A 26127-nucleotide genomic window follows, 5' to 3' on the forward strand; every position below is an offset into this window, starting at 1 on the left:
AGCTGTGGTTGTTAGTAATAGGAGTGTATATGATCTTTAGTGAAAGGTTTCTGAATTCTTCCTGTGTGCAGATTTCCTTGCTGAGCCGAACACTTCAAAACCGGGGTTTATCAGAAGAGGCAGCTGGACTGATAGCTCTTGATTTGGTTTCTCTTCTGAACTTGCACCTTGGTACTAAAGACACAGTCTGTGGGTACAAATCTGACAATGAGTCTGAGAATCAGTTCCACAGTCCTTATTTCAGTGTCTCTGAAAGATGTGTAAAAAAATTATGTTGCTTTGATCATCTGCGTCAGAGGCATTGCTTGTCTTCTCTGAGTTGCACCCTTTGTGTCAGTAAGTTACTTCTGAAGTCACCTACAGAGGTGTGACCTATGTTAGATACCCCTTTCTTAGAAAATAGAACTTGGCCACCAGCTTGTTTTGTACCATGTGAGGTACAGCTGACATCTGTCACCCTGATTGCCAGGGTTGGTTCCACTGCTCGTCCTGTCCCCATGGAGAGCCCATTCTTGGCCACACCCTAGGGCTTGTGTGCTTGGTGAGGAAAGTGACTTTCCACTGACAGGAACTGATTGCATTTGACCATTTGAGTAGTAACAGTTTCCAATCCCTATCATTTTACTGTCAATTTGAAGAGTTTTAAATCTGCCAGCTTACTCTATTATGAATCATACTTTTGGAACTCACACTTTTATTTTTTCCCTTAGGCCGTAAAAGAATCCAGAGTGATACAAGTTGAGTATTCCTGATCCAAAATGCTTGGGCCAGCAGTAGATTTTGGATTTTTTCAGGTTTTGGAATATTTGCATAATACTTACTGGTTGAACATCGTAGTCTGAAAGTCCAAAATCTGAAGTGAGCCTTTGAGTATGACCTTTGAGTGTGATGTTGGTGCTGAAAAAGTTTCAGATTTTAGAGCATTTGGATTTTGGATTAGCGATGTTCGATTTGTAGCAGAAGTAGGACTAGGGGGTCTCTGTTAGTAACAGGTCCTAATGGTTTACCTTCTGCTTCCTGGTGGGTCTAGAGGTGATCTTTAGCTGCCCACATTTGTCATTTTGAATTCTTTTCTTGCTGTCTTTTGGATTTGAACCCTTTCTAGGGTAGGACTAGTTGTTTTTCTGTATTAAAATCTATTTTTTAACATTAAGTCTTTCTCCAGTTTTCTTATGGTGTGTCAGGTAGGCATATCATTTAATGCCTCCTCAAAGGTTTTAGTTTTGTGCTCTATGTGTAGAAAGAATTTCTTGGTCCAGAGCTTATCTTCCTTGGAATTTAGGAGCCCGTCTTGCCCTCGGAGCAGAAGGTGCCATGCCCTCATGTGGGGACCCTACCCTGCACTACCCGGTGATCACCTATTCAGTGTCTAACCCCTAGTGAAGCCTTAGTGCTTGCGGTTGCCACTACCCATGACACAACCTTTTCTCGTCCCCTTCCTAATCATCCCACAGCTCAATAGTGTGTGACTAGAGTGAGCTTCACCAATCTCCATCTGGCTAGACTTCAAAAGAAGTGAGAACCGAAGCAGTGTTTCATCTGCTGAGCATCTGAAAGTGCTGGAGTTTAGGAGAAGTAACTTTCAGAAAGGATAAAATCCAACCAGTGGCGCAGAGAAAGGGACTAGGAAATAGAGACAGTGGCATCATTAGGAAGGTGCTGTGGCCTGTATGCTACATATTTTTAGTGTTGGAGTCACCAGCCACCGTCACTGTGTGAGCTCACAGTTCTCCTAGGGAGCATCTTGGACACTGAGTCATTACATTCCTTTGGAGTGATTCACCTCAACAGCTTGACACCTTCATTAATTTTACAACATGAAGGCTGGGTGCTCTCTGCTTCCTCTTTAACAGTGCAGGGAAATTGGAGGAATATTGAAAATATAAAACCAAGGGAAACTGGAACAAGGAGCAGTCAAGGAGCTGTCGAAAGACATCGTGTGAAGGAATTGAACTCTTTGCCTTTCCTTGGTATCTCCTGGGACTGAGCACCCAGCACTTGCCACTCATCTCTGGAGTGTAAACCTTTATTTCTGTTCTGGCACGCTGGCCGAACCTCCGACTCGCAGCCAGCTTGTTTGCCTTCTCTGCTGAGGTCACTGCTACCGTGATCCGTGTATAATGGCATTTTCCTCCTCTTTTCAGTATGGAGGCTATTACAGTTTCTTCTCTAAACAGGACTTCAAACAATTTGCTGTCAGTTGGATTTCAAAGCCAGGGAAAAGGCAAATGTCATCCTTTTTTTCTCCCTTCTTTGGGTAACTGCTTTGTTGGTTGCATCAAAAATTAGAGGGGCTGCTATCTAAATTCAGGTAGGGTTGCATGGGGACAAGGCATTTAAATTTGCTTTTCTTTCTCCCTGAAGGAGAAAATCCTTTTCCTTCTCAACCTTTCCTAAAAAGGAACTTTGATCTTCTCAACCCAGAAGCAAGGGTTTTCATTTCCTCCACGGCCAGGCAGCGTGTGCCCTACAGCCCTTCTGTGGCGCAGTTACAGGCGCCCGCCGCATCGGCAGCTCTGCTCTTCAGCGTTTGCTACCGAACTGCACCAGTGCCTTGTGGGCTGCAAGTTGGCACCTAAGGTACTCAGCTGGGCACGAAAGCCTCTCCAAAGTCACCCTTACATACCCTAAGATCATTGTCACTTGATGTTAAATAGTGCGTGGTGGTTTAAGATGCTTTTTATTTCCACATAGATTTCTGGAAGAACTACTTTAATGAAATAACAAAACAATGACATTCTGGCAAGCAGTTCACGCAATATTTTTAACTAGGGCCAAGAAAAAAATTTAAATGGCAGAGATATTTCACTTTGAAAGGTAGTTTTTGCGCATGTGAAGTTGCCACTTTTCATAAAGGCTTTTACTACATATATCAATGTGTTTTAAGAGAAACTAGGGTCAATAATGTATGCTTTAGAATTCCCTAAATACAGATTTACACAGTAGACCTTAAAATACATTATGTTCTATCATGTCAACTCTTGTGCACTTCTACCAGAAGTATTTTATTTCTTTAATGTGAAAAACAAAAGGACAGAGGAAAGTAAAACAAAGGAAATTAGGACCCACAAGCTTAATTAGTATAGGGTTGTAACCCAAATCAACAATGGGAAGGACACAATGACAAAACCTTGGAAATTCCAAGTTGAAAGAGAGGCTCTTTCCTTTAACTCCTTGAGTGCCAGGGCACTTGCTGGCAGGCTCCTAACCCAGGTGCAGGAGGCTACTTCAAGTACAACTCACTATCTTTATTTTTGAACTTCCTGGCTTTTGTTGACTTTCCCTTCTCCTTTTCCCCCCTTAATGTAAATGAAACATACCTTTGTGTGTGTGTTAATTGTAGATAAATGGACTAAAAGTACCTCTTGGTTTTGTAACCCTCAGAGAAGGGGAAAGAGTACAACAAAAATTCCTGTCACTGTCATCTGTTCATTTTTAATGAGCAATTTTAAAAAATTGAAAATAAAAGAGGAAAATGAATAGGTGTTGAACCAGCCCGTGATATGTAAATGCCAACTAGTAATTACCTAAAACCTCAATTTTCATTCTGTTTCATCTTGCAAAACATTTCATTTTCCCTGAGTGAAAACACTTAATTTGAGCTGTGTGAGTTAGCGGAGCGGCCGCCGCTGGCCTGCGCCTCCGCCGGCTCCGGCTAGGGGGCACTTTGGCTCTGTGCTTCGGCTGCCGCGCGGCTCGGCCACCTCAAGGTTATTCCCCCTCTTGCCATTCCGGTGGTTTTGCTCCGAGTGTGCACTGGCGCCCCTCCCCCCCCCCCCCACTAGTTGGTTTCGGGGAGCCTTATTCCTCCTTGTCCTTGCAGAGGAGCGTATTGAATTTTGGCTGACCGAGCCTTCCTCTGCATATTAACTTTCCCCTCTTACCTGGCTGGTAGACCCTTGGCTTCCCTGAATTGGATTCACGCTCCCAGAGAACAGCTCTCTGGAAGCTCCCTCTCTCCCTTTCAGATTGCTAACACAATTGTCTCTCTTTTTTGTTTATTGCTGTTGCTTTTTAGTCTTTCTTTTCATTTTGGTGGCTGGGGGCAGCTCTCTTCGATGGAAGCTCGCACGCATTTGCCCTCCTGCCAAACTTAGAAAGACGATTCTGGCGTTTCCTTCCTTTTGCATGCTCATAGGTTTTTCTTCTACTCTGGTTTAGGATCTGTCACCTTTTGGATGTATTTGTGCAGCATTTTGGAATGTGTCTTGTGGTTGCCCCTGCTTCCTTCCCTCCCCAATCTGTTCTCTAGCTAGAAAGAGAGCCAGAATTGAGAGAACAGAGAGCCCGGTAGGTATTGTGAAGGTTAGATCGAAGAGGAGTCTGGATGCAGAAAACCAGAATTATGTTGTCCTCGGACCCTGGATCTGAGAGTGCTCTGCCTGGAATCTCAAGGAACACGGCCTCTTTAGTGAGATATATAGCTTCATAATTAGCCCGTTGCATTTTTTCACGAGTGCTAGCATCAGCGTTCTACGATGTGTTTCTCTGATTAACAGCTGCTTTGCAACTATTTCCTTGTGCCACCGATGACCATATTTGTCAAGGAACTCCTGACAGATTACTGATTTCTTACTAAAATGCAGCATTTCTGTTTGAAGAGGCTGCTCTCATTCTCGGCAGTGCTAGGCTTTTAAAGTCAGTCCTTGTTAAAACTCGAGTTGGCTTTGGTCTAACGCTTGTTAACAGGATTCTGGGTATCTACTTTAGAGTACCAGCGTAGGAACCTTTCACAGGCAATTTAATCTTCTGAGCAGCGCACATGTAGCCCGGCGGTGCTGGAATGGGGCTTCAGGCCCGCATATTGTATCGGTCATTTTCTTTTGCCCTCTCGTTGTGATATCTCTGGGTTAAAAAGGACTTGGCTTTGGTTGTTAGTGTCATTAATTTTTGAATATTTTTAATATTTTAAAATGGCTAATGAGTGCTCACATTTTAGGAGATAGATGTGTATGTAGTACACAAGAGTGCTGGAATTGGTGGCATTCCAAATAAATGTCACTGGAGACAATGCATCAGGTTTACATGTCAGGTGCAAAGTGCTAAGGCTCCCTCAAACCCCAGGTTCTTTATTAGCCAGGCTCTGTTCTGCTGTCCCCCTCGTGCAGAAAATAAAGTGTGCATTCTGAAGAGTACAACGTGCAGGTCTTTTGTAGAAGAGTGGAAAACATAGGAAGCATCTCTTTGGTGAGGACTGTCAGGAACCTCGATTCTTCTCACCAGGGATTACTTATCCTACACAATGCATTTAAGAGCACATAGTTCATAGTAGATAACCCCTGAGCATACTGTATTCCATTGATTTATACAGTTACAAATCCTGGTCTCTCAAACACAAATCTCTCTCAACTGGCCAATCATCTTGGATCCAAAGGTGTTTTTCAACCTGAAGTCTCCCCTTTTTTCCCCTGAGTTGCTGGCAATGACTCCAGTGTAACCATTGTTACAAAACTGCAAAGACACCTCTTTGCACCTCAGTTTTACCAATAACCTTGAATGATAAATAGTGAAAATTATTAAATTTCCCTAAAATTGTGGAGTTGGTGGTAGCAGAGTTTTATTTTGCTTTGGGGGGCAAGAGGACAGAAAGTAGAGTGGGAGGAATGGGCAGGAAATCTGCTTCTGTTTTTTTCTAAGTTTGTCTTTATTTTTATTAAACTAGCTACTGGCAATTCGAGGTGTACTCATTAAGAACTCAGTGAAAGAGAAGGGGAAAGGAAAGCTGATTCCATGTTTACCATGAACTCAACAGCAAGTGGCTTCGACAACGGCATCAGGAGCTTTGTGCCAGAATTTTCCCTGGCTTGCTGCACTCCCACAACATGTGCAATAAAGTTCCTGTCTCCGTTTTACATCTTTGACATTGAGGCGGAAGATTTGGCCTGAATTTATGTAATTTAGTTGGGCACAAATATAACCCATGAATAGTCACATTCATCTTCTAATTAGAAAATCAAATGATAATACAGGACAGGCTGCAGGCACCCCATCATTGAATCCAACAAAAGCGTGTTGTGTGTGTTGGGCCTCTGCAGAGGAAAGTCAGTTGAATTGCTTTATGAAGTTAATGAAAAGTGTCCAACAATAGGTGGGTGAAAGGCGCAAACCAAGCACCCTGTCAGTTATTTAGTGTGTAAAGATCCGTGCATTATGGGTAAAGAGTTTTGAAAAATCTTCTACCATTGATATGAATCATGGGGCTATAAAATTCTAGATTGGACAGGTCCTTTCCCCCCGCTATTGTAGTGCCAGTTCCTTGGGAGGGAAGAGAAAGGCAAAGAGTAATTGAAGAAATAATTAGTGAAAGGAGGAGAGAGGTTTTCATATGTTCACACTTACATGTAGCTGCTTATCTGGGTATCTTTCTTATTCAGCACATTATGTTGGGGCTATTAGTTTGGGTGCTTTATATTTTTGCATCTGGAGTAGTGATATCAATGCTGTTAAATATGTGATTTGCCTGTCGCCTGCATTTTCAGACAAAGATCAAGAGGAACATAAACAAGCCCCAAATATACTTTATGTAGGTGTTTGGCAGTATTATTTTATATGACTTGGAATTAGTGAATGGAAACTTTAAAAGAAATTGTTCATATTTTTGCAAGTTTGAAGTGTGCCGGGACTTTGTCAAATTCCCGTTAAAATAAATACGTCAATTTCATCTCCCTTCCAAATTCATTTATCTTGCTTTTTTAAAAGGTGTTTTCTACTTTACCTGATGTTTAAATTGGATTCGCTCGTTTATGCTGTTCTTTGCTATATCCCCCACGTTCTTCTTAAATGAATTACTAATGACAGAGCACTCCATCATTCCCTCTCTGCAGCCACTTTAAGGCAAGCATGGTGATCTAAACCTTTTAACCTATTAAAGATGATTTTTCCCAATTGAATCAGACCCACCACAGGTGTAATAACTAATCATTTAAACTACACCTGCTATTATGTATTTTTAAGCCATTATGCGTGTTGGATAGATGATAATTCATGTTTATTGCATTGTCCGATGGATCCGTTTTGCCTACACTAGGCTGATTAATGTATTTAAAGAAATAAGAGATGCAATTTTTAAAAAAAAAAATTGATGGAATGCACCAAGCACTGCATTGAGTGCACCATTAAACCCATCAGAACTTTGCTCTCTGACCAGAAATGCATATACCAAGGACTATATTAAAAAAGCAAGGTGAAACCCATGCGTTTTAGTGGTAGGATTCTGTTTTCTTTCTCTGTCATAGAAAATTTTGGAAAGATGAAGGGAAGGTTTCTGTTTCTGTGGGTAAATGATAGGAGCTGAGCTATTAGCAGCTACTGCTTAAGACCTGTTCATCCACGTTTCCTCCGTCGCCTGGTACACATATCACAGCATGCAGAGACTGCCGCATGATACGAATACCGTAATTTTCTTGTGTGTTGAAGGTGTGTTTTTTCTCCAGGTGAAGAACATTTATCCCCGTGCCATCTGAGCTGTGCAGACTGGTGTTGACCCTAATAGGCCAGCGGCTACGTGCCTGTCTGTTCTCTTTCCTGAGCAGGGGCCTCTCTTCCCTTTGGTTTTTCTCCTGTTCCACTTCTCCCCTTACCCACCCCCTTCTGTTATGTCTCCTCCTGTCCTGTTGCCTTCATTCCTTTTTCCTTTTTTCTCTTTTTTCTTTCCTTCCTCTTCCTCCTCTCTTCTTTCTTCATTAGAGTGCATCATTGTTGCAGATGTTTGGTAGATTTTTCTTGGTTTTGGTGTAACCTGAAGAGATCTGGTTGAGGGGCTGTGGGATGAATAATGCAGTTTTGGGGCTCTAGAATCTCAAGCGTTGATGTTTCTTTAGTCCAGAACTGGTTGTTATCACTACAGTTTGTGATGGTAGTTAGTATTGTTTGCAGTGTTGGAGGACAGATTATAACTTGTGGGGAGTGGGACTTGACTCTCAAGGGACACGAATATCTTACTAGTGACAGGCCCAGATCTGTAAAGTCGGGACACTGAATTCATCCATTAGGGGGAATGTCTAGGGTAAGCTTCCCACAGAAGGGTTATAAGGAAAATAAATAAGGAAGTTTCCTTGGCTTTTTTTCTTTCTTTCTGATTTATCCTCATATCTTTTGTTCCTGAGGAGTCAGTCTGGTCTCAGGATTAAATTCATGTGAAACATGGGGAAGAAGATGATCTGTAACTTGCATTTCATTTGTAGTCACAGTACTTTCTGTTTGGATGTCTGCACAACTGCTACCCTTAGTTTGAAGGATCTTAGAAAACTTCCTTACATTTTGCCCCTTAGAAATTTCTCTTTCAACAACTTATCAGTGAACAACAGGGCCTGTTGACTTTATCTGTAACATGAGACTATATTATTTTTTTGGTTTTGATGAGGTGAATAATAGCAGGCATTTAAAATGGCCCCTTTCCTACCTGGGCAAGGTTGCTGTTGCCTGCCCATGGGACTGGTGTCTGGGATGGAGAGCAGTGCTTTGCGTGCTGAGTGATGTGAAGGTTAATACCTTCAACAGTTTTCTTTCCGTTCCCTACCAGGCTTATTTGTAGATATGAAAATTTCATTAAATAATATTATTTACTAGAGGTAGGTAGACAATCTGCCAGTCTGTCAGCTTTTAGCCGTGCAACCACAAACTTTGCCCTTTGAAGGCTCTCAGAATTCAGCTCCAGTGCGTAAGAGGGGCCAGTGTGCACAGCCAGGTGTGTTGTTTCTTACACAGTCCCTTCCAGCCAGGAAGCGTACTTTGCCAGGCTTCGTGTAGGCAGCACGGTCTCTTCCCTTCAGTTGCTTGTACTGTAGTTGGGGAGGCAGCCTGAACATTAGAAGGCAGTGTAATTACGTCTTCAATTATATGGTACATACCATAAGCATTGAGGAATTTAAGAGAACAGGGAGATCAGAGATGGCTTGCTTATTTAGGGAAGGCTCCAAGGAGTCAGAACACATTGTAAAAGGGCTGTACTGGTTGTGTATGTGTGGGGGGGTAATGTTTAGACAGGTAGAGGCGGGAAAGGGAGGTCTTCCAGAAAGGGAGCTTGCATGGCACAAGGGTGGTGACGTGGGTGAGTATGGCCGTCCCTGCTAAGGGGTCTGAAGAATCGGGGAGAATGGGTAGGACCATTGTAGGTCCGAAGAGCTAGGCCAAGAGGATTGGATTTCATAGGCTCAGATAAGGGAAGCCAGTGAAGACAGGGAAATGACATAGTCTTTTATTTAGGTAGATTTTAAATTTAAGAAATAACTGGTTATAAGTTTGACCACAATGGTATGGTTATTTCTGTAGACTTGGGAAAAACTCATAGGAATTTCAATCTTGAAATTCAGACTATTGAAATTTACTTTTCTTCTCTGTTTTACCTTCCCCACCAGATTGCTACAGCAGTGAAGTTTCTACAGAATTCCCGGGTCCGCCAGAGCCCCCTTGCGACCAGGAGAGCATTCCTTAAGAAGAAAGGTACAGGTTCCCCAAGGCCATGCAGAGTGGCCTGGAGAGGGACAGGGGATGGGGCAGATGGAAGCCACAGTGCGGAAGGCAGGTGCTGTGTCATCAAGAATCTCCCAGAGTTGTCCACTCTTGTAGGGCTGGGGAGTGGGGCTGAGGTGAGCTCCCCAGTGGGGAATGCAGGATTCTTCCCTTACAGTGGAGCAGAGCGATTACATGGTTTGGATAATTAAGCACCAGATGGAAGGCCAAGGACTTAGCCCACGGCAAAGGCAGCATTCAGTAGTAGAATTGGCCCATTGGATGTGACTGTGGAGGACTTCTGCTATTTGGTCTGTTCTGGCGATGACCCTGGCTACAGAATGACTAGCAGTAGGTTAGGAGGTCAGCTGCTTCAGTAAAGAAAGAGGAAGAGAGCAACGAAGGACGAGGGAAACGAGATGACTAAACAAAGTCAGGTTAAGGTCAAGCTTGGGGTCAGTCGATTTGCGGATTGAAGTGGCAAATTACTGGTTTCATGGTATTTCTGTAAACAGGGATAAAATGGATCCTGACAAATTCAATATTGTCTGAAGCAGACAGAATCTATTCTGGTTCTGTTAGAATTTAGGATATTTTTCTTTTTTGTAAAATGAAAACAACTAAAAAAGAAACCTGACTTTTCATTCTTTGTACATTTAATTTTCCAGAAATCCAGGAAGTTGTTTGAAAGTCCTTATATACCATAAGGGGGAAGTATGAGTCCCCGCCCCCCAGCCAAACAAGACCGTTTTTCCTTTAGGAGCTGGAATGTTGGGCTCAAAATTCTGGGTTTTGAGCTTTCAGTCATTTTTGGCTAGAATAGAAGGTAGAATGGTTTTGTGGCATTTCCTAGGTCTGCTCCATGACACCCGCCACAGTGGTGCAGCAGGAACCTGTTGGTCCCTTCACTCAGTCATGTCCCTGGGCCTCACTCATAGAGTTTGGGCAGAATAAGCCCAAACATTTCATCACAGGCAGCTGCTCAGCGGCAGCCCAAGGCCGGGTCCCTGTGACAGCGTTGGTGAGAAGCGCTACACGCTTGCTGGCCGGCTGCTTTGTGCCTCCCCCCCCCATCATTAGGAGATTATTAAAATTTGGAGTGTGTTGGCTGGACTCTCCACTCCGCAAGCATCATGCCATAAAAGAGTTTTTCCTTGAAATATGTGTACCTATGGGGAGTAATTAATCATAAAAGCTTAGGGATTTCAGCTCTCTCATCAAAGCATCGAAGCTGTGGAAAGCTGAGCCTAAAAGCTGAGCTGATTACCCGGGGTAACCTGAGACAAAATCTATGGTTGCTGAGAGATCCTTAGCTCCAGTATATTGTGCAATATTATAACTGCCTGATCTTCTCTTCCACCGACAATGACCAGTTAGTCCTCATTTTCTCTCAAACGCAGCTGGGTTAGAATTTCATTTGCAGAAGGTATTTAGAGCAATTTAGAGACAAATGTCTCTGGTGTTTGCTCGGCACTTCCCCACCGCAGGCTTTGCTGAGCAGTTTTAGTATCAGGAGCTCCATCTAATCTGTTTAATTTTAATAAATCCCTGACTGGGAGAGGGAGTGAAAAAGAGAGAGAAACTCTGGACCAAATAATACTTCTTTTGAGTTACTTGGCTAATGATTACAATAGAGTAGAAACTGTTTTGTGCAATTATTAATATTATTGGTTGCTCCTTTAGAAAAAACTCAGTCAATTAATTAATTCATCCAATTAATTAATTCATCCACAGAGTGTGCACCCTGTGCCACGCCCTGCCCCCCGCCCCGCCAAGGGATTTAGCAGAGAACAGAACAGACAAAATCTCTGCCCTCGCAGAGCTTAAATTCTAATGAGGGGAAGGGAGATGATTAACAAATGGCAAAATGAAATAGGCAGTGTGTCAAATGGCAGGTGCCACAGGGAGAAGTCAAGCAGGGAACTGAGGAGGAGCAGAGTTGGCGTGAGCATGGTTTTAAATAGGGCGGAGGTCAGAGTGTCTCTGGGAGGGCAGCATGAGAGCAGGGACCTGGAGGAGATGAGTATTTGTTGTTAGAGTGGACATAATTCCTTCTTGTCCCCTAATTTGAGTGAGAGTTTTTAGAATTCTAGGCACCCGGCACCTTGAGAGGCTATCCTGCCCTTCTTCCCCTAAAGAGAACCCACCCGAGTTTACTCGTGTACTTAAACCCGGAATCACTGAGGTTAATCGCCCATCTCCATTATCCTCTAAAATGCTGCTTCAGTCAGTAATCATCCATTTCCGAGTTGAATCCCAGTAGGGTGAGTTCTGGCAGGACCTTTTCTGGGCAGAGAATTCCAAGGTTTGATTGGCGTCTGGGGAAGAAAAGCCCCTTCATGGATTTAAACTTCACTTTTTAAATTTCCGGTTGTTCCTGGGTCAGGCTGCCACAATCAGCATAGCTTGGCACCGTCTCGGACAGGGATGAGAGAGGAGCATCTACTGTGCCCTAACAGTAGTCGTGGAAGGAGAGTTGGCTCGCCGGTCGTTGGGGCGGGAGGGACTGAGGTTCTGGCACCCGCACTGGATCTCCCTGCAGGATCATTGCAGCGGTGGGTTTGGAGTGCTGGCTTTGGGAGGGCGCTCAGCTACTGCAGTCTTGGCTTTTCCTAGCAAATGTCACTTCAGGGAATTGCAGTGGAGCACTGATTTGAATTATAATCTTGACTTTCTTTTTTTTAATAAACATCTCTTTCCTGAAAAGGCAAATCCAATTTTGTTTTTCTTTTAATATTATTTAATATTTAATATAGAAATTGAGGTCCCTGTAGTGCATGTCAGTTCAGTGGAAAATGAGGGTTACTTTAGGCGCATCAGCTGAGTTTGTTTCATCCTGAAACCGCAGCCTGGAGCAGGGGCTGCATCCTGACTCAGATACTGACAGGTTAGGTCGCTCTCTGACATGGTGGGGGGTGGCTAGTGGGGAGTGAGCGGCGTAGGGAGGGAAGAACGTTGGTTTGCAAAGGTCTTTCCTGTTTGGGTTTTTGTGTTTTTGTTCTGAAGTCTGCATATGGAGTCATTAATGAGAAACATGAAGTTATTAGAATCATTTATCATTTTCTTTGAAGTTTGTACTGCTATTTTGTGTAATTTACAGCATTTCTTCCTTTTATCAAGAATTTTTTGGATGAAAGAGAGAAACAGCTGTTCACCTTCAGAGCACTAGAGTAAATGTTTTCGTTTTCCTTCCAGCCACTTGACTGTGTAGATGACATGTCCACTGCCGAGTCAGCCACACATGAAGATGATGGGACTGTGGGGGGGTTCCGCCCTTGCAGAGCTGGTCTATATATAGACACGGTTCTTGCCAGGCAGGCACCTATCTGGGGCTTTGCGCAGGCTGTAATCAGGAGGTTCGAGTAACTTAAAAACAGCAATAGAATCAGTCCAGAAAGTTAGAGGCTTGGAAATTGTCATCAATAGGCTTACGTTGATTTGACACCCTACCCAACCACAAAACGTGGGTAGGCAGTTTGCTTCCAAACATGTTTGGCAGGATGAGTATGAGGTGGGTAAAAGTGATGCCTGTTTGTGGGGGGTGAGGGGAGGGAGGGGGGATAGAGTTAACTTTAACGTATCTGTTGCAAAGCAAGCTTCTGGAAAAAAGATGAACATTGTGTGTTTTTCTATATAATCCCACATTTGAGGGCTGGGTGGTGGTGGCGGCTGACATTTGTACTTATTGTGCCCTTCTCAAGTTTTTAAGTAAAAGGCTTTTTTGTCCCTCCTCCAATAAATAATCCTGGTTTGGGTAGGAAAACTAAACAAATAAACCACCATACTTTATTTTATCATTCTAATAGGTGAAACTAGATCTTATCTTACCTTCTGTTCCTGGAAGCCAAAGTCCCAGTAGCAAAACTGCCTCCTTGCTGGAAATGAACTTGAGGAAGAAACCTAATGGTCCCAACCTTGGTAGTGGGCTAGAGGTGAAGGGCTTCTCTCACTGGAGTATTTTAAGGGGGAGTAAATTCTTACACAGATTTCAATTTAACTCTCTTTTATTACTTTTCTTTTTTTATCATTTACGTCCATTTCATGAGGTAGTTTGCATGTCCTTGAATGGAATCTCGTTACCATGAAAGCTTTTTTAGCATTGATTTCATAACAGTCTTAATTTAATAGCTCCGTCATTACTGAGAAGCTCTGGGAGTGGGGCCCTAGCTTTCCAGGTCACTGACCTTTTAATTACAAACCTTGTTCTGATGGCCAGGTTATCGACTGGACAGCTCCCAGCTTGTGCCCCCAGGATGGAAACGAAAATAACTGTGTTTCCTCCCCCATCTCCAGGAAAAAAAAAATTGTAACCTCTTGTGTTTCTAAAATTAATTTTCTCCTTCAGCTTTACTTTATAATTAATTCTTTAATGTGTCTTAGTGCAGCCAGAAGTCTTTTTACAAAGCTTTTCTTCCTAGAGCTTGGGTCCAGCAGATAGCTTGGGGGGAGGGGATGGAGATCTTGCCAGCTACCACCCCTCGATTGCCTGCCGCCCTTTCCTCATCCGCAGAAACTCCTGCGGCTGAGCTGGAAGGAGTAGAATTGGCTCTGTGAGGGGCTGTCTGGCCCTTCTGATTCTTTGTTAACGAGACATGGATTATAGCATCAAGGTTTAAATTCATTCCTGTATTTGCTGGAGTAATTGAAACTGGGTATATCATGGACATTTTTAAAAGATGTCCCATTCTGAGAGAAGATAGGGGTTGAATGATTGTCTTATTGTTTCTTACCTCTCTGTAAGTCGTACCCGACTAGAGGAAACAAATACCCTCCACGTTGATTGCTGCCCAGTCATGAGCTTGAACCGAATGGGTTGATCCAGGTTCTCTCGCTGACTGTGAAGAGAAAGAGAAAAAAGAGATGACAGCGGGCAGTAAGTAGGGTGACCGTGGTTCCAGTTTGCCAACGACTGCCCTGGGTTCAACACTGAAATTCCCATGCACGTTGTGGACGGGCTTTCAGTCCTGGGCAAAAAGGTCACCGTCGCAGTAAGAGCCTTGCTCAGGAGTGAGAGCTACGAAGAGAGACAGAATGGGTGTGTTTTTGGAACTTGGAGGAAGAGGGCAAAGTGGGAAGGGTGCACTAGCAGTTAGTCCCTGCAGCAGTGTGGCATCCTCCTCACGCTCCTCCTACCCTGACTCCCCCTGGCCCTGCCCTGGTGTGGGTCCAGTGCAGAGAGCCTCTGGGGGCGGGAGCTGTGCCCTGCAGGTGCGCGAGGAGCAGAAAGGGCCACGTGGCAGCGCGTGCTTGTTCCTGAGGATGATTGAGCATCTCCATCCATCTGTTGTGAACGGACCGTCTTCCTTCCCTGCCAGTCTTGCATCTGCATATTCGTCACCTGCTGTTCTGGACTAGCCTATTCATCACATTGACTGGTTCCCCCCATCTATTTTTCTGCTCCCCTTGTTATCCAAACTTGTCTTGAACTTCACAGATTTTTCTCAGCATCCAGGATGAGACCTACAGCAGCTAGACCAGCTGAATGCCGTGGAGAGCGAGGCACCACGGCTGCCCTGTTCAGAGGGGCAGCTGATAGCACTTGCTCCCCCCAGAAGGCTGAGCCAAGTAGTTTCTTATACTTCGCCCTACCATGGGGGCAGGGGCGCTCTTTTGGATTTACCCAGTTACTTTGATGTTTTCCCTGATAATGAAAAATGATTCTTTTCTTAAGCTTGCGTGCCTGCAACAATACTACAAAGAAAAGCAAAGTGACAAAAGTGACATTGACATATATTACTAAAAAAAATTTTTAAGGTTTTCCTTTTTGAAAAGGTAAGATATATACATGGTTTTAAAAATTCAACTAGTAGAGAAGATACACAGTGAAAAATAAGTCTTCCACCCGTCTCGTTCCTGTTCCCCACCCCATTCTCTTTCCCAGAGGATCCTGCTAGTAACGATTTCTTATGTATCATTCCACACATAATCTATCCATATAAAAGCATGTTAATATTTATTACTTCCCCCACTAAAACACTGACACTTTCTAAATACAGTGGCAGCATGTTTCATACTGTACACTTGGCATTGTATCTTGGCCATCATTCCACACCGATGCGTGCAGACTTGCTTCATTCTTTTCAGTGGCTGCATAGTATTCCATTATATGCACGCATCATACCTTTTTTTAACCAGTCCCAAATTTGTGGAGATTTAGGTTGATTCCTGTCTTTTGCTGTTTCAAACATTGCCTCAGTGAATATTCTTGCCACATAAGTTGTTGACCATGTGTTAGTTTGGCACAGTGCTAAAGCAAGAGCATTTTTGCCTACGGTGAGCAGGCTAGTGGGTATTTTTCTTGCTTAAAATTTCATGGGGTTATGTATCATAGAAAAAGAGATAAAACTTTTCTAATAAAGATATGTCTGTAGGTAGAAAGAAATTAATAAGAGAAAAAAGTGCAACAGATTGCTATTAACAGCACAGATTTGGATTCTGAGGAGACAGACATTCTGGTCATTGATTACATGAAAACTGCCTTTTTCTAAAAGAAAATTTTAACCGCCTTATTTTTTTAAGGGATATAGGTTCATAAATTTAATTTTTTGATTCAAGGTAGACATTCAAATAAATGGAAACTTCAGAAACTTGAAGGTTAGGATCTGTCAAATGAAGTATGTATCCTGGTTTTCTTTTGTTGTTATTGGATGTGTTATGGGGTCCTAAGCCACTGGTTGGGTGGGTCAGCTTTTATTCAGTGCCTGTTGTGTGCAGAGTATCATTATGTTAGGCACTTCATGAAAGAACAATGAAATACCTGTCTTTTACAGTACAAGAGGCTTATTAGAAGGAGATGGGAGTGGTTGCTGAGAGCTTCTCGATGGTATCCATGTACATCCATGGAACAGCAATATCTCAATTAGAAGTCAGCAAAATCGGAATAGGGAGAGGCCGGAGCATAAAGCTCACTAGACTGTGAGCTCCTTGAGGCAGTGATCATGTCTCATTCTTCCCAGCGTCTTCAGTGCCCAGCCTAGCCAGCCCTCAGTCAGAGTCTAATGAATGAATGAAAGGCTAAATGAATGGATGGCTGGAATTAGAAGACACCGGGAAAAAATTTTCAAAAGAAGCTCAGGTTTTTTTGGTCTACAATTTATTTGTTGAACCCTAGCATTCACGTAGTTTCAGAATTGCTATCCTATGTGCCTTTACCAACTAGAGTACAGTGTTTATATGCAGTTCTTTTTGTCTTCAGTCTTATAGTATCCAGTCAGAACACTTTTTCCCAAAGTTGCTGAGGTCAGTAGAGCTCAGTTTTGACCTAGGCATTGAAGGAGGCAGTGGCATAGATAGAAAAGAATGGGGAGGGTATGGGGGGGCAGTGGGCATAGATAGAGAAGAATGGGGAGGGTATCATTGTGGGGGGGCAGTGGGCATAGATAGAGAAGAGTGAGGAGGGTATGGGGGGGCAGTGGGCATAGATAGAGAAGAGTGAGGAGGGTATGGGGGTAGTGAGCACAGATAGAGTGGGGAGGGTATCATTGTGGGGGGGCAGTGGGCATAGATAGAGAAGAGTGGGGAGGGTGTCGGTGGAGGGGGGTATCATGCAGAGACAGGTCTGCAGCTGGATTGGCCCATGGGAAGAAGGAAGAAGGGAATTGAGGTTGGTGAGGCATGCTTTGAGGGAGGAAGGAAGGTTAGGACCAATATTATAAATGGCAGCTGAAACTTGAACCAGTAGGAACGCTGCAAAACTCTGAGGAAGTTTACTCCGGGCTCTGCATTAAACTGACTTGGCCTGGCAGTAACAAACCCGGCTACAGAGAGGGTCCTGCTGAGTCCATTTTCAGGTGTGGAGGATCTGGGCTGGGCTGGGCTGGCGGCAGTAGACATGGAAACAGAAATGGCAGCATGTTTATGTAGAGAATTTTGCAGTTTACAAAACACCCTCACATATATTAATTTCCTCACTATAATTTCTTCACTATAATCACTACAAGCAGGTTAATATTTGTTAAATGAATGAATACATGATTTAATGAATCTGAGAGCAGCTCTTTTCTCTCATTTTACAGATGTGGAAACTGAGGCTCAGGGTGGTTAAGTCAAGCTAATAAATGGCAGAAGTAGAACCAGAACCTATGTGTTCTGACCAGGGTTCTTTGATCTATAGCACATACTTTCTGGAAGGGAAGGACAGAACCATGGACACTGTAGAAGAAAGGAAGCCTGCTCAGGATTGGGTGTGTGAGCGGAGGAATGAACCGAAGGTGACTCTTGGGGTTGGCTTTTTTGTGTTAAGCAGCTTTATTAGGGTATAATTGACATATAGTAAACTACATATATTTAAAGTGTTCAGTTTTGTAAAGGTTTGACATGTACCCCGTGATAATCCCATCTTCCTGCGCTCCTCACCCCCACCCCCTACAGAGCCGGATTCCCAGGCAGGCACTGGCCTGCCCTCTGTCACTATGGTTTAGTTTGCATTTTCTAGAAATTTATCTAAATGGAATCATACAGTGTGCACTATTTTTTTGATCTGGCTTTTTCACCCAGCATAATTAATTTTGAGATTCATGTTGTTATATAGTGTTCATTCCTTTTTATTGCTGAGTAGTTTTCCACCCTATAGCTATACTATAGTTTCTTTATCCATTCACCTACATTGGGGTTGTTTCCAGTTTGGGGATATTAAAAATAAAGCTATTGGCTAGGTGTGGTGGCTCACACCTGTAATTCCAGCACTTTGAGAAGGCTGAGGTGGGAGGATTGCTTGAGCCTGGGCATTCAAAGTTGCAGAGAGCTATGATCACACCACTGCATTCCAGTCTGGGTGACACAGCAAGACCCTGTCTCTAAAATATAAATATAAATAAATAATGTGCTATAAATATTTGTGTATATCTTTGTAGGGACATATAATTCCTTTTCTCTTCGGTAGGTACCTAAGTATGGAGTGGCTGGATCATATGGTAGGTGTGTGTTTAACTTCTTAAAAAATTTCCAAACTGTTTTTGAAAGTGGTCGTACCATTTTACATTCTTTCCAGTTGTCTGTGAGTGTTACCAGCATTTTGAGCTTGGAGAACAGGAAAATGCAGGTGTCAAATTTTCCTGTACTAAACCACATGGCTTTGGAGGGTTCTCAAGAGCAACTAAAGAATAGGTCACGTTTGGAATACTTTGGCTTGGGAGGCAACAGTACATAGACTGGGTTCAAATCCCAGCTGCACCACTTCCTAACTGTGTGGTCCTACATCAAGTACTTAACCTCAAGGTGCTTTGATTTCTTTATCTGTAAAATGAGGTTAATGATAATATTTACTGCAAACAATTCATAAGAATTAAATGAAAATGACATGAAAAGTGCTTAGCAGAGGGCCTGGCACTAAAATAAGGGCTTAATTTTCAACAACAATGATCAACAGTATATGTCCTCTTAGAAAATGTATTTTTAATGAGCTACAGTAAGCTTGCTGTAATGTTGGGTTAAAAAAAAATAAACTTGTTGCTATCATAATTCATGCATCAGGAGCCTCTAGGAATTTTGAGCAGAGAGGGACAGGGATTTAATACAGGCAGTTGGGAGCTTAACACACTTATTGAAAGGGCTAGAAGAGTGGACCCAAGGCCAGTTCTCCAGGAATGACTTCCAGAACATTGAAGAACTAATTTGCCAGGGGAGCTGCTACTGCTGTTCTGATCAGGCAATGGGGAATCCAGAGTCTACTACCACTGGGGCTGCTGAGTTCAAGAGCACACCCTTGTAGCTGTGATCCAGGGACCAGGAAGTTGCTGCTGCCACCACTGCACATGTCTTCTGACACCCATAAAAACAATGGCAGGACGTTGGAATGTGAACTTGGCTTCTGCCTCTGTCAGAATTGCCTCTTGACCCCCATGAAGCTGGAGACTGGACACTGCGATAGGAAACCCCAATGTCTGCAATATCTTGCTTTCCATCTCTGATATTTGCAGCAATCAAAAGCAACAAGGACAGGTTGTTTGTCTCACTTCCACTTTCCAAATCGCCTGTGAGTGCACCTAATTGGTGGTACCTAATTCCCATTCAGAACTCTAGCTGCCAAGGAGTCTGAGAAATGTAGCTTTTAGCATTCCAGCCTCTATAATAGAGGAAGGCACACTAGACAGAGGTGGGAGTGGATGCTGAGTGCTATCAGAAGAATCCACAGAAGAAAAAAGATTCACAAATATACCAGATTTGCCCCCAAACAGAGTACAAGCATGTTTATATCATAAGCCTCTTTCTTGCTGAAGACTTAACTTGAGGTTTTCAAAGCCATTTAGATACGCAGCCTACAAAATGAGGGAAGCATTTCATTCAACATAGAGCAAATTGTATACATTGTGTGTTCCCCCCCCTTATCCTCAGGGGAATCATTCCCAGACATCCATGGATCCCTGGAACCTCGGATTCTACTGAACCCTATATATACTATGTTTTTTTACCCTACAAACATACCTATGATGAAGTTTAATTATAAATTAGGTACAGTAAGAGATTAACAGCAATAACTAATAATAAAATAGAACAATTATAACAATATACTGTAATAAAAAGTTATGCGAATGTACTTGCTCTCTCAAGCTCTCTCTCTCTCAAAATATCTTATTGTATGTAATATTTTTGGGTAATTGAAACCATAGATCAGGGGAGACTGCTGCATATATATGAGGGAAGGGTACTTTTTTAGTCAACTATTTTTGTTTTTTGAGAAGAGTGGGGCCTTTGTTAACAAAAACTATAGTGATACATCTCCAGTTTGTCCAAGAGATAAATATTGATGCCTTCTGTATTACCTCTGGCTTTCTGAGATGATTTTAAGAAAACTTGTCACTCTTATCTGGCCTCACTTAGGGATAAGAGTTCTTTAATGAGATTAATCTGCTAAGGGTAGACAGGGAGTTTTTCACAAAAGGAACTACATGATATGCGGGTTTATTGGAGCCGTTGGAAAATGTTAGAGGCAGGGATTTTTGAAACTTAACATAAGGTGTAACATAAGGCGATCTCTACTGAAAACACTTTATGTTGATTGGACTGTAATTAGAAAGATTTAAAAATAACTTTGGATAGTATTCATTAATTTACCAATCCATTGTTGAGCCTATGTCTTATAAAAATACGTTTTTCTGTTGGAGTGTGTGTATGTGTGTGTGTGCCTGTGTGCTTATTAGAGTATCGTATTTTTAAGAATACAAAGTATTCTTATCTTTGTATAAGACAGTGTGCTTTTATTTTAAATTTACTTTTCATTATAGACTTGATAAATTGGTTAATCAACAGCTCTGTCTTCTTTCTACTCTTAAGATAAGTAAAGGTAACTCACTAAGGGTCCTCAGTAAGATCTGAGAGCTATATAGCACACAGCCTTATATTTTAATTCTGCTGCAAATTGAACAACTCTAGTAATTTTTCCCTTCCAACTTTAAACAGACCAAACCTGTGTTTGGTTTCTGAAACATTCTGGTAAGAGCTGATCTTCTGAGAGCGCTTCCCTCTCATCAGACAGAGGACTTGGGAACGCTCTAGTCTCTTACTGTTAATTATTCTTTTTTAGTTTTAAAGCCCTTTAAAGTAATCTTTCTGTAATTAGATTGTTGAGTAGATTGTCTTTAGTAATATGGTGGTCTTAAATTTTGTGTAGATTTTCAGTTTGTTAAGTGATTGCAGAGGCTTTCATTCATAAAGTTGAAGTTTACCATATCATGGTATTTCAAGGGAAAAAATCATGACCCTCTGTGATAAATTAAATATCACAACCACATAAATGTCATCTTTTCAATGAAACTGAAAGTGCATAGGAATGGGATTCTTTTCCCCTCTGTTTTTGGCTTCAAGCTATATCTGTACTCTTAACTGACAAGAAAAATATTTCACCACTGATATTGGTAAACCTATGAAGCTAAAGAAGAACAAAGCCACACTCTTCTCAGCTTTGTGAGTCACAAACGGAATTGTGAATTAAAATTTTCTAATTGCAAAATTTAGGGTCTTGGCCAAAAGAACACAGGTTGAGTTTGAAGGAGAGGCAGTTAGAAAAATCAGTTTAACTTACAAACAGAGATAATTTGCACAGAATGTAATTGAAAGAGAATAAACATGGAGCTCCATGATGTCCACTTTTGAGTCTATTTCTGATATTTACTTTTTATCCCCATCAAAGGCTCTCCTTTACACAGTCCTGAAAAGAGAAGGCTACTAAAATAGAAATAAAGGTTGAGTATCCCTTATCCGAAATGCTTAGGACCAGAAGTGTATCTGAAATGCTCCAGTGAGCATTTTCTTTGAGTGTCATGTCGGTGCGCAAAACGTTTCAGATTTTGGATTTCAGATTTTTGGATTAGGGGTATTCAACCTTTAACAGAAATAACAGGAAGAAATGATAGGAATAACAGAAAACAGCGCTGTTCTTTGGAAGATCTTAGTACCTGATTTGGAAAGACTTTTACTGTTCATTCATGCAGCAATCCACCATCCATCCATTTGACAAGTATTTATTGAGTACATATATTTTACAAGGCACTGTGCTGGCCCTGGGACTGAGGATATGATAGTAAATAGAACAGACAGAGGTCTAGGGTGGAGACCGCTGCTCCCAGAAATGTGAACAAACAAGCAAAATACTTACAGATAAGCAAGGTGCTTTGATAAAGAGTAATGGGGAGGTAGGGGAAGTTTGCATTGGGAAGGTTGCTGAGACCAGAAGAATGAGAAGTAGTTCTGTGAAGAATGAGAGCACCTGGGCAGAGGGGACAGAAAGCTCCAAGACTCCACCACAGGAAGTAGCTTGATTTGATCCAGGAACCCAGGTGGGACTGTAGAAGTGATTGAAAATGAGAGTGACATTTTATGGCTCTCATCTGGAGATGCCATTGAGAATAAAAGTTCTGTTGGAGTTTCATATCCCCCAGTCTAGAATTTTTCATGTCATTTGTAACCAAGTTCAGCTCTATTCACCAAGCATTCCTAGTCTGCTGTCTGCCAAGTGCTGTGCTGAGTGCATTGAGAATATAAATGGTCCACACCCTCAGAGAACTTGGTGATGAGACGACAGAAGCTACTAGCAATACAGTTGTTGTAATTTATAAGTAAGCCTGAAATGATGATACAGACCTGTATAATAACCACTGGCATATGTATTTTGCTTTACAGCTTAAAAGCATTCTCAGATACATTTGCTCATTTAGTTTTCATGGTATCCTAAATTATTTCCTCAAAAAGTTCATACATGGGTGCAGAGACTTATAGAAACCCACTCAATTTGAGGAGCAGGTCTCTATCATCACTGAGTTGTTGGATTTCAATGTATAGTCTGCTTATGTGGACTAGGGCTCTCTCCTTGAAGAATCGCATTATTAGAAATGAAATCTAGGGTCGGGCGCGGTGGCTCACGCCTGTAATCCTAGCACTCTGGGAGGCCGAGGCGGGTGGATCGCTCGAGGTCAGGAGTTCGAGACCAGCCTGAGCAAGAGCGAGACCTCGTCTCTACTAAAAATAGAAAGAAATTATCTGGCCAAGTAAAAATATATATAGAAAAAATTAGCCGGGCATGGTGGTGCATGTCTGTAGTCCCAGCTACTTGGGAGGCTGAGGCAGTAGGATCACTTAAGCCCAGGAGTCTGAGGTTGCTGTGAGCTAGGCTGACGCCACGGCACTCACTCTAGCCCGGGTAACAGAGTGAGACTCTGTCAAAAAAAAAAAAAAAGAAATGAAATCTAGAATGACCATGGAAGTTATTTCAACCATGCCTTTTCATATACATTTCGCTAATGATTATCACGAATAGAAGATGAATTTAATTTTAGTTGTATTTAATTCTGGAGATTTTCTTGCTGATTTCCATCAGGGCTCTAACCCAGAGCTTCATTCTTATGTGTGAGCAGAGGAAGTCCTGGACTTAAAGAGTGTGGCTCTGTTAAGTAAATGCTGTTGACTTTGTTCTGTATAGATGCTTTTATCAGGACAATAAAGGGTAAATAGGGTGATCTCTACTCCCGTGGAGAGGGTGGAGAGGTCGAATGGTTACATTACACAATCTTCTAGAGCATCTTGCAGCAAATACATGGGTTATATTAAAAATTGCAATCATATCATTTTTTATAGTAAATTGCTGACCTTATGCAGTAGAATCAGCTTTATTGAATTTCGCCAAAAATGCGTTTATAATTCTGCCATACACACATGATATTCATGTCCTTGCTGTCCATGTGGAAATGTCCCTTTTTATGATGTTAAACAAATTAAATCGACTTTCTCCTGAGCTGCTGTGCCTCACCTTTAAGATCCATTCTTAGGAGTCGAACCTCCGCAAAGCAGAGCTCATCTCCATTAGCTCGGGTGTCATTACAGAGAGCACCGGAGGCTGGTGCATTAGGAAGCTTTATCCCAGCAGCACAGTTTCAGCGTGGAGATTATGTAGAGGTGGTTCCAGGGCAGTGAATGTGTATCCCGTATACTGCCTGAAACTAACAAGGCCTTACGGTAATTACTCTGTTTGTTTTGGGGAAATGGTAGGTATTTGTTTAAAAGGATTTCATGGTGAACCAAGAATATACAGGTGTAGCTAGTTCTCAGCTATTCACTTGTGAATGATTCATCACAGAAGTTTTATCTTAAACCAGTTTTCTTTAATTCTCTGCAGCTCTGCTCCCCTTCCCAGCAGTGTGCTATCAGGGATGCAAACTAATTTTAATGTTAATCTAATAAAAACACAATCATACTTAAATGAAACATAAACGTTTTAAAATTATCTGCTTTTTAGAATCATTTGCTCTGAATTTGTTCTCTTTTTCATATGTTTATTATCTATATATCTATATCTGCGTTTGTATAAATTGCTAGTTCCCAGATTAGCACATATAGGCAGTATGATTCAGTGTAAAAGTCATCTATTCATTCATTCACTAATTATTTATTAAATGTCCATTTCCTCCATGTCCTAACATTTGTGCTAAGCACTAAAAATACACAAAATAAGATTTAATATTTGTAGTTTAGTAGGGTTCCATGCTATGTAAACAGATGTAGTATGGGTGAGAAAATATTACAGGTGCTATAATAGGTATATGTATGGAGGCCCAGAGGAGGGAGTGCGATCAGTTTTGTGGTAAGGAGAACTAGCAGGGTAGAGTTTAAAAAGGCGCTTTCATAGAGGAGGTCACCCTTATTGGAGCCCTCTAAGAGGATTCGTTGTCTGTAAGATTTGAAGTGGAGCGGTGACTTCAGTTCATGCAGAGGATGTGATGAAACATAGTCTCTGTGGCAAGAGATTCAGGAAACAGGTTGGTGAGCTGGAGAGGTAGGCAGGGGCCAGATCATGGCAGACCTTGCGTGTGTTAACTCCAGAGTGTGGATTTTATCATTATGTGGACAGTGGGGAAGCCATCAAAGAGTTTTATGTGGAATAGTAACATATCATATTAGTGCTTTAGAAATTTCTCTCTGTAAGCCTTTAGGAGTGGGGAATAATAGATGAACTAGGGTAGTTATTGTGGGGATGGAGAGGACGGATTAGAGGATAAAGAAGTAGAATCTTCCGGAATTGGTGGCTGAATGGGTACAAGGAGTGAAGAAGAGGGAAGAGTCTAGATGTATGTCCAGATTTTTGGCTTAGGGAGCTGGCATGGAGGATAACATAAACGAGTGGAAGGAGCTCTGGACCAGGAGTCGAGACAGTGTGAGGGTAGGAGAAGGCCCAGGAGGGAAGGACTGGGGACCCCGTGACGCGGTTATGGCTATGCAGAGGTGAATGTGCCACAGCCAGGCAGTGTCGCTGGCTTCTGGCTTTCAGCGTTGCTTCCACGGGGAGACTGTTAGGCTTGCTCTCCTCACACAGACATTGTTAAGTGGTTTCACTGAAATTTGAGGCTTTCTGAAGAAAGAGAAGATGGCATTTGTGAAGCAAGTGTTATTTTATCTGGAAATGGTTTCTCAGTGATAAGTTTTGTCACTCTGCCTCCTGGTGAAGCCCGCCTCTCCTGCCAAGAAGAGAAGGTCTCACTGAATCGGACCATGTTTATAGTGGGCTGCTATTCCCAACTTCCACTGAGAACTCGGCTTCCAGAAAGCTCCCCTCCCCTCCAGTCATCCACTCCTTAATTGCTCTTTCCCAGGTTTGTCCTTCTTGGTCATGTCTGTATGTGCTTCCACTGACCTTGTGACAGTCAGTCGGTTTCCTGACCTGGCCTCAACAATTTTTCGGTCCTCCCTGCATACCGTATGATGTGATGGTTAGTTACCTGACCTTGCATGTGCCTGGTTTTCTGGTAGTAGATGGTCTTCGTGGTACCTTTACTCTTACAAATGGGTGGAGTCAGAAGTGTAAAACTGTGTGGAGCTGAGGCAGAAGGCCCACAGGTCAGAAGCTCCAAAAGGAATGAGGATGAAAAGATGATCACTACATTAACTGACTTCCTGGGAGATCCCAGAGCGGGGCGCAGTCAGTGAATTTCATGATACTAATTCCAGGTCCCCTTGAAGAGGGACAGAGAAGGGCATTGTCACTTCTTCAAGCTCCTCCTCCTCCACTGGCCCAGCTTGAGCGTAGCACTCTCTGGGCCCTGCAGCTGTGGCCAGGTCTCCCCTTGCACGCCCACGCAGCTCAGTCCAGCTCTCGCACCTGGGGCAGAAGGTGGACTTGTTTTGGGGGTGAATTATGATTTGCAGCTTTGAAGAGGTTATAGGTTGTACACTTTTAAAAAATAAAGTCTAAAA

At 42.5% G+C, this 26127-nt stretch overlaps 1 protein-coding gene across 1 annotated transcript in view; it reads left to right on the forward strand.

Moving 5' to 3' along the window:
- PEX14 (peroxisomal biogenesis factor 14) overlaps positions 1-26127 on the forward strand; it is a 126683-nt gene that overhangs the window by 42232 nt on the left and 58324 nt on the right. The window contains exon 3 of the mRNA XM_069477324.1: positions 9357-9441. Coding sequence (XP_069333425.1) covers positions 9357-9441 — 85 coding nt within the window. The remainder of the gene's footprint in view (positions 1-9356; positions 9442-26127) is intronic.

The sequence above is a fragment of the Eulemur rufifrons genome, chromosome 8, assembly GCF_041146395.1.
Source record: "Eulemur rufifrons isolate Redbay chromosome 8, OSU_ERuf_1, whole genome shotgun sequence".
Taxonomy (NCBI): domain Eukaryota; kingdom Metazoa; phylum Chordata; class Mammalia; order Primates; family Lemuridae; genus Eulemur; species Eulemur rufifrons.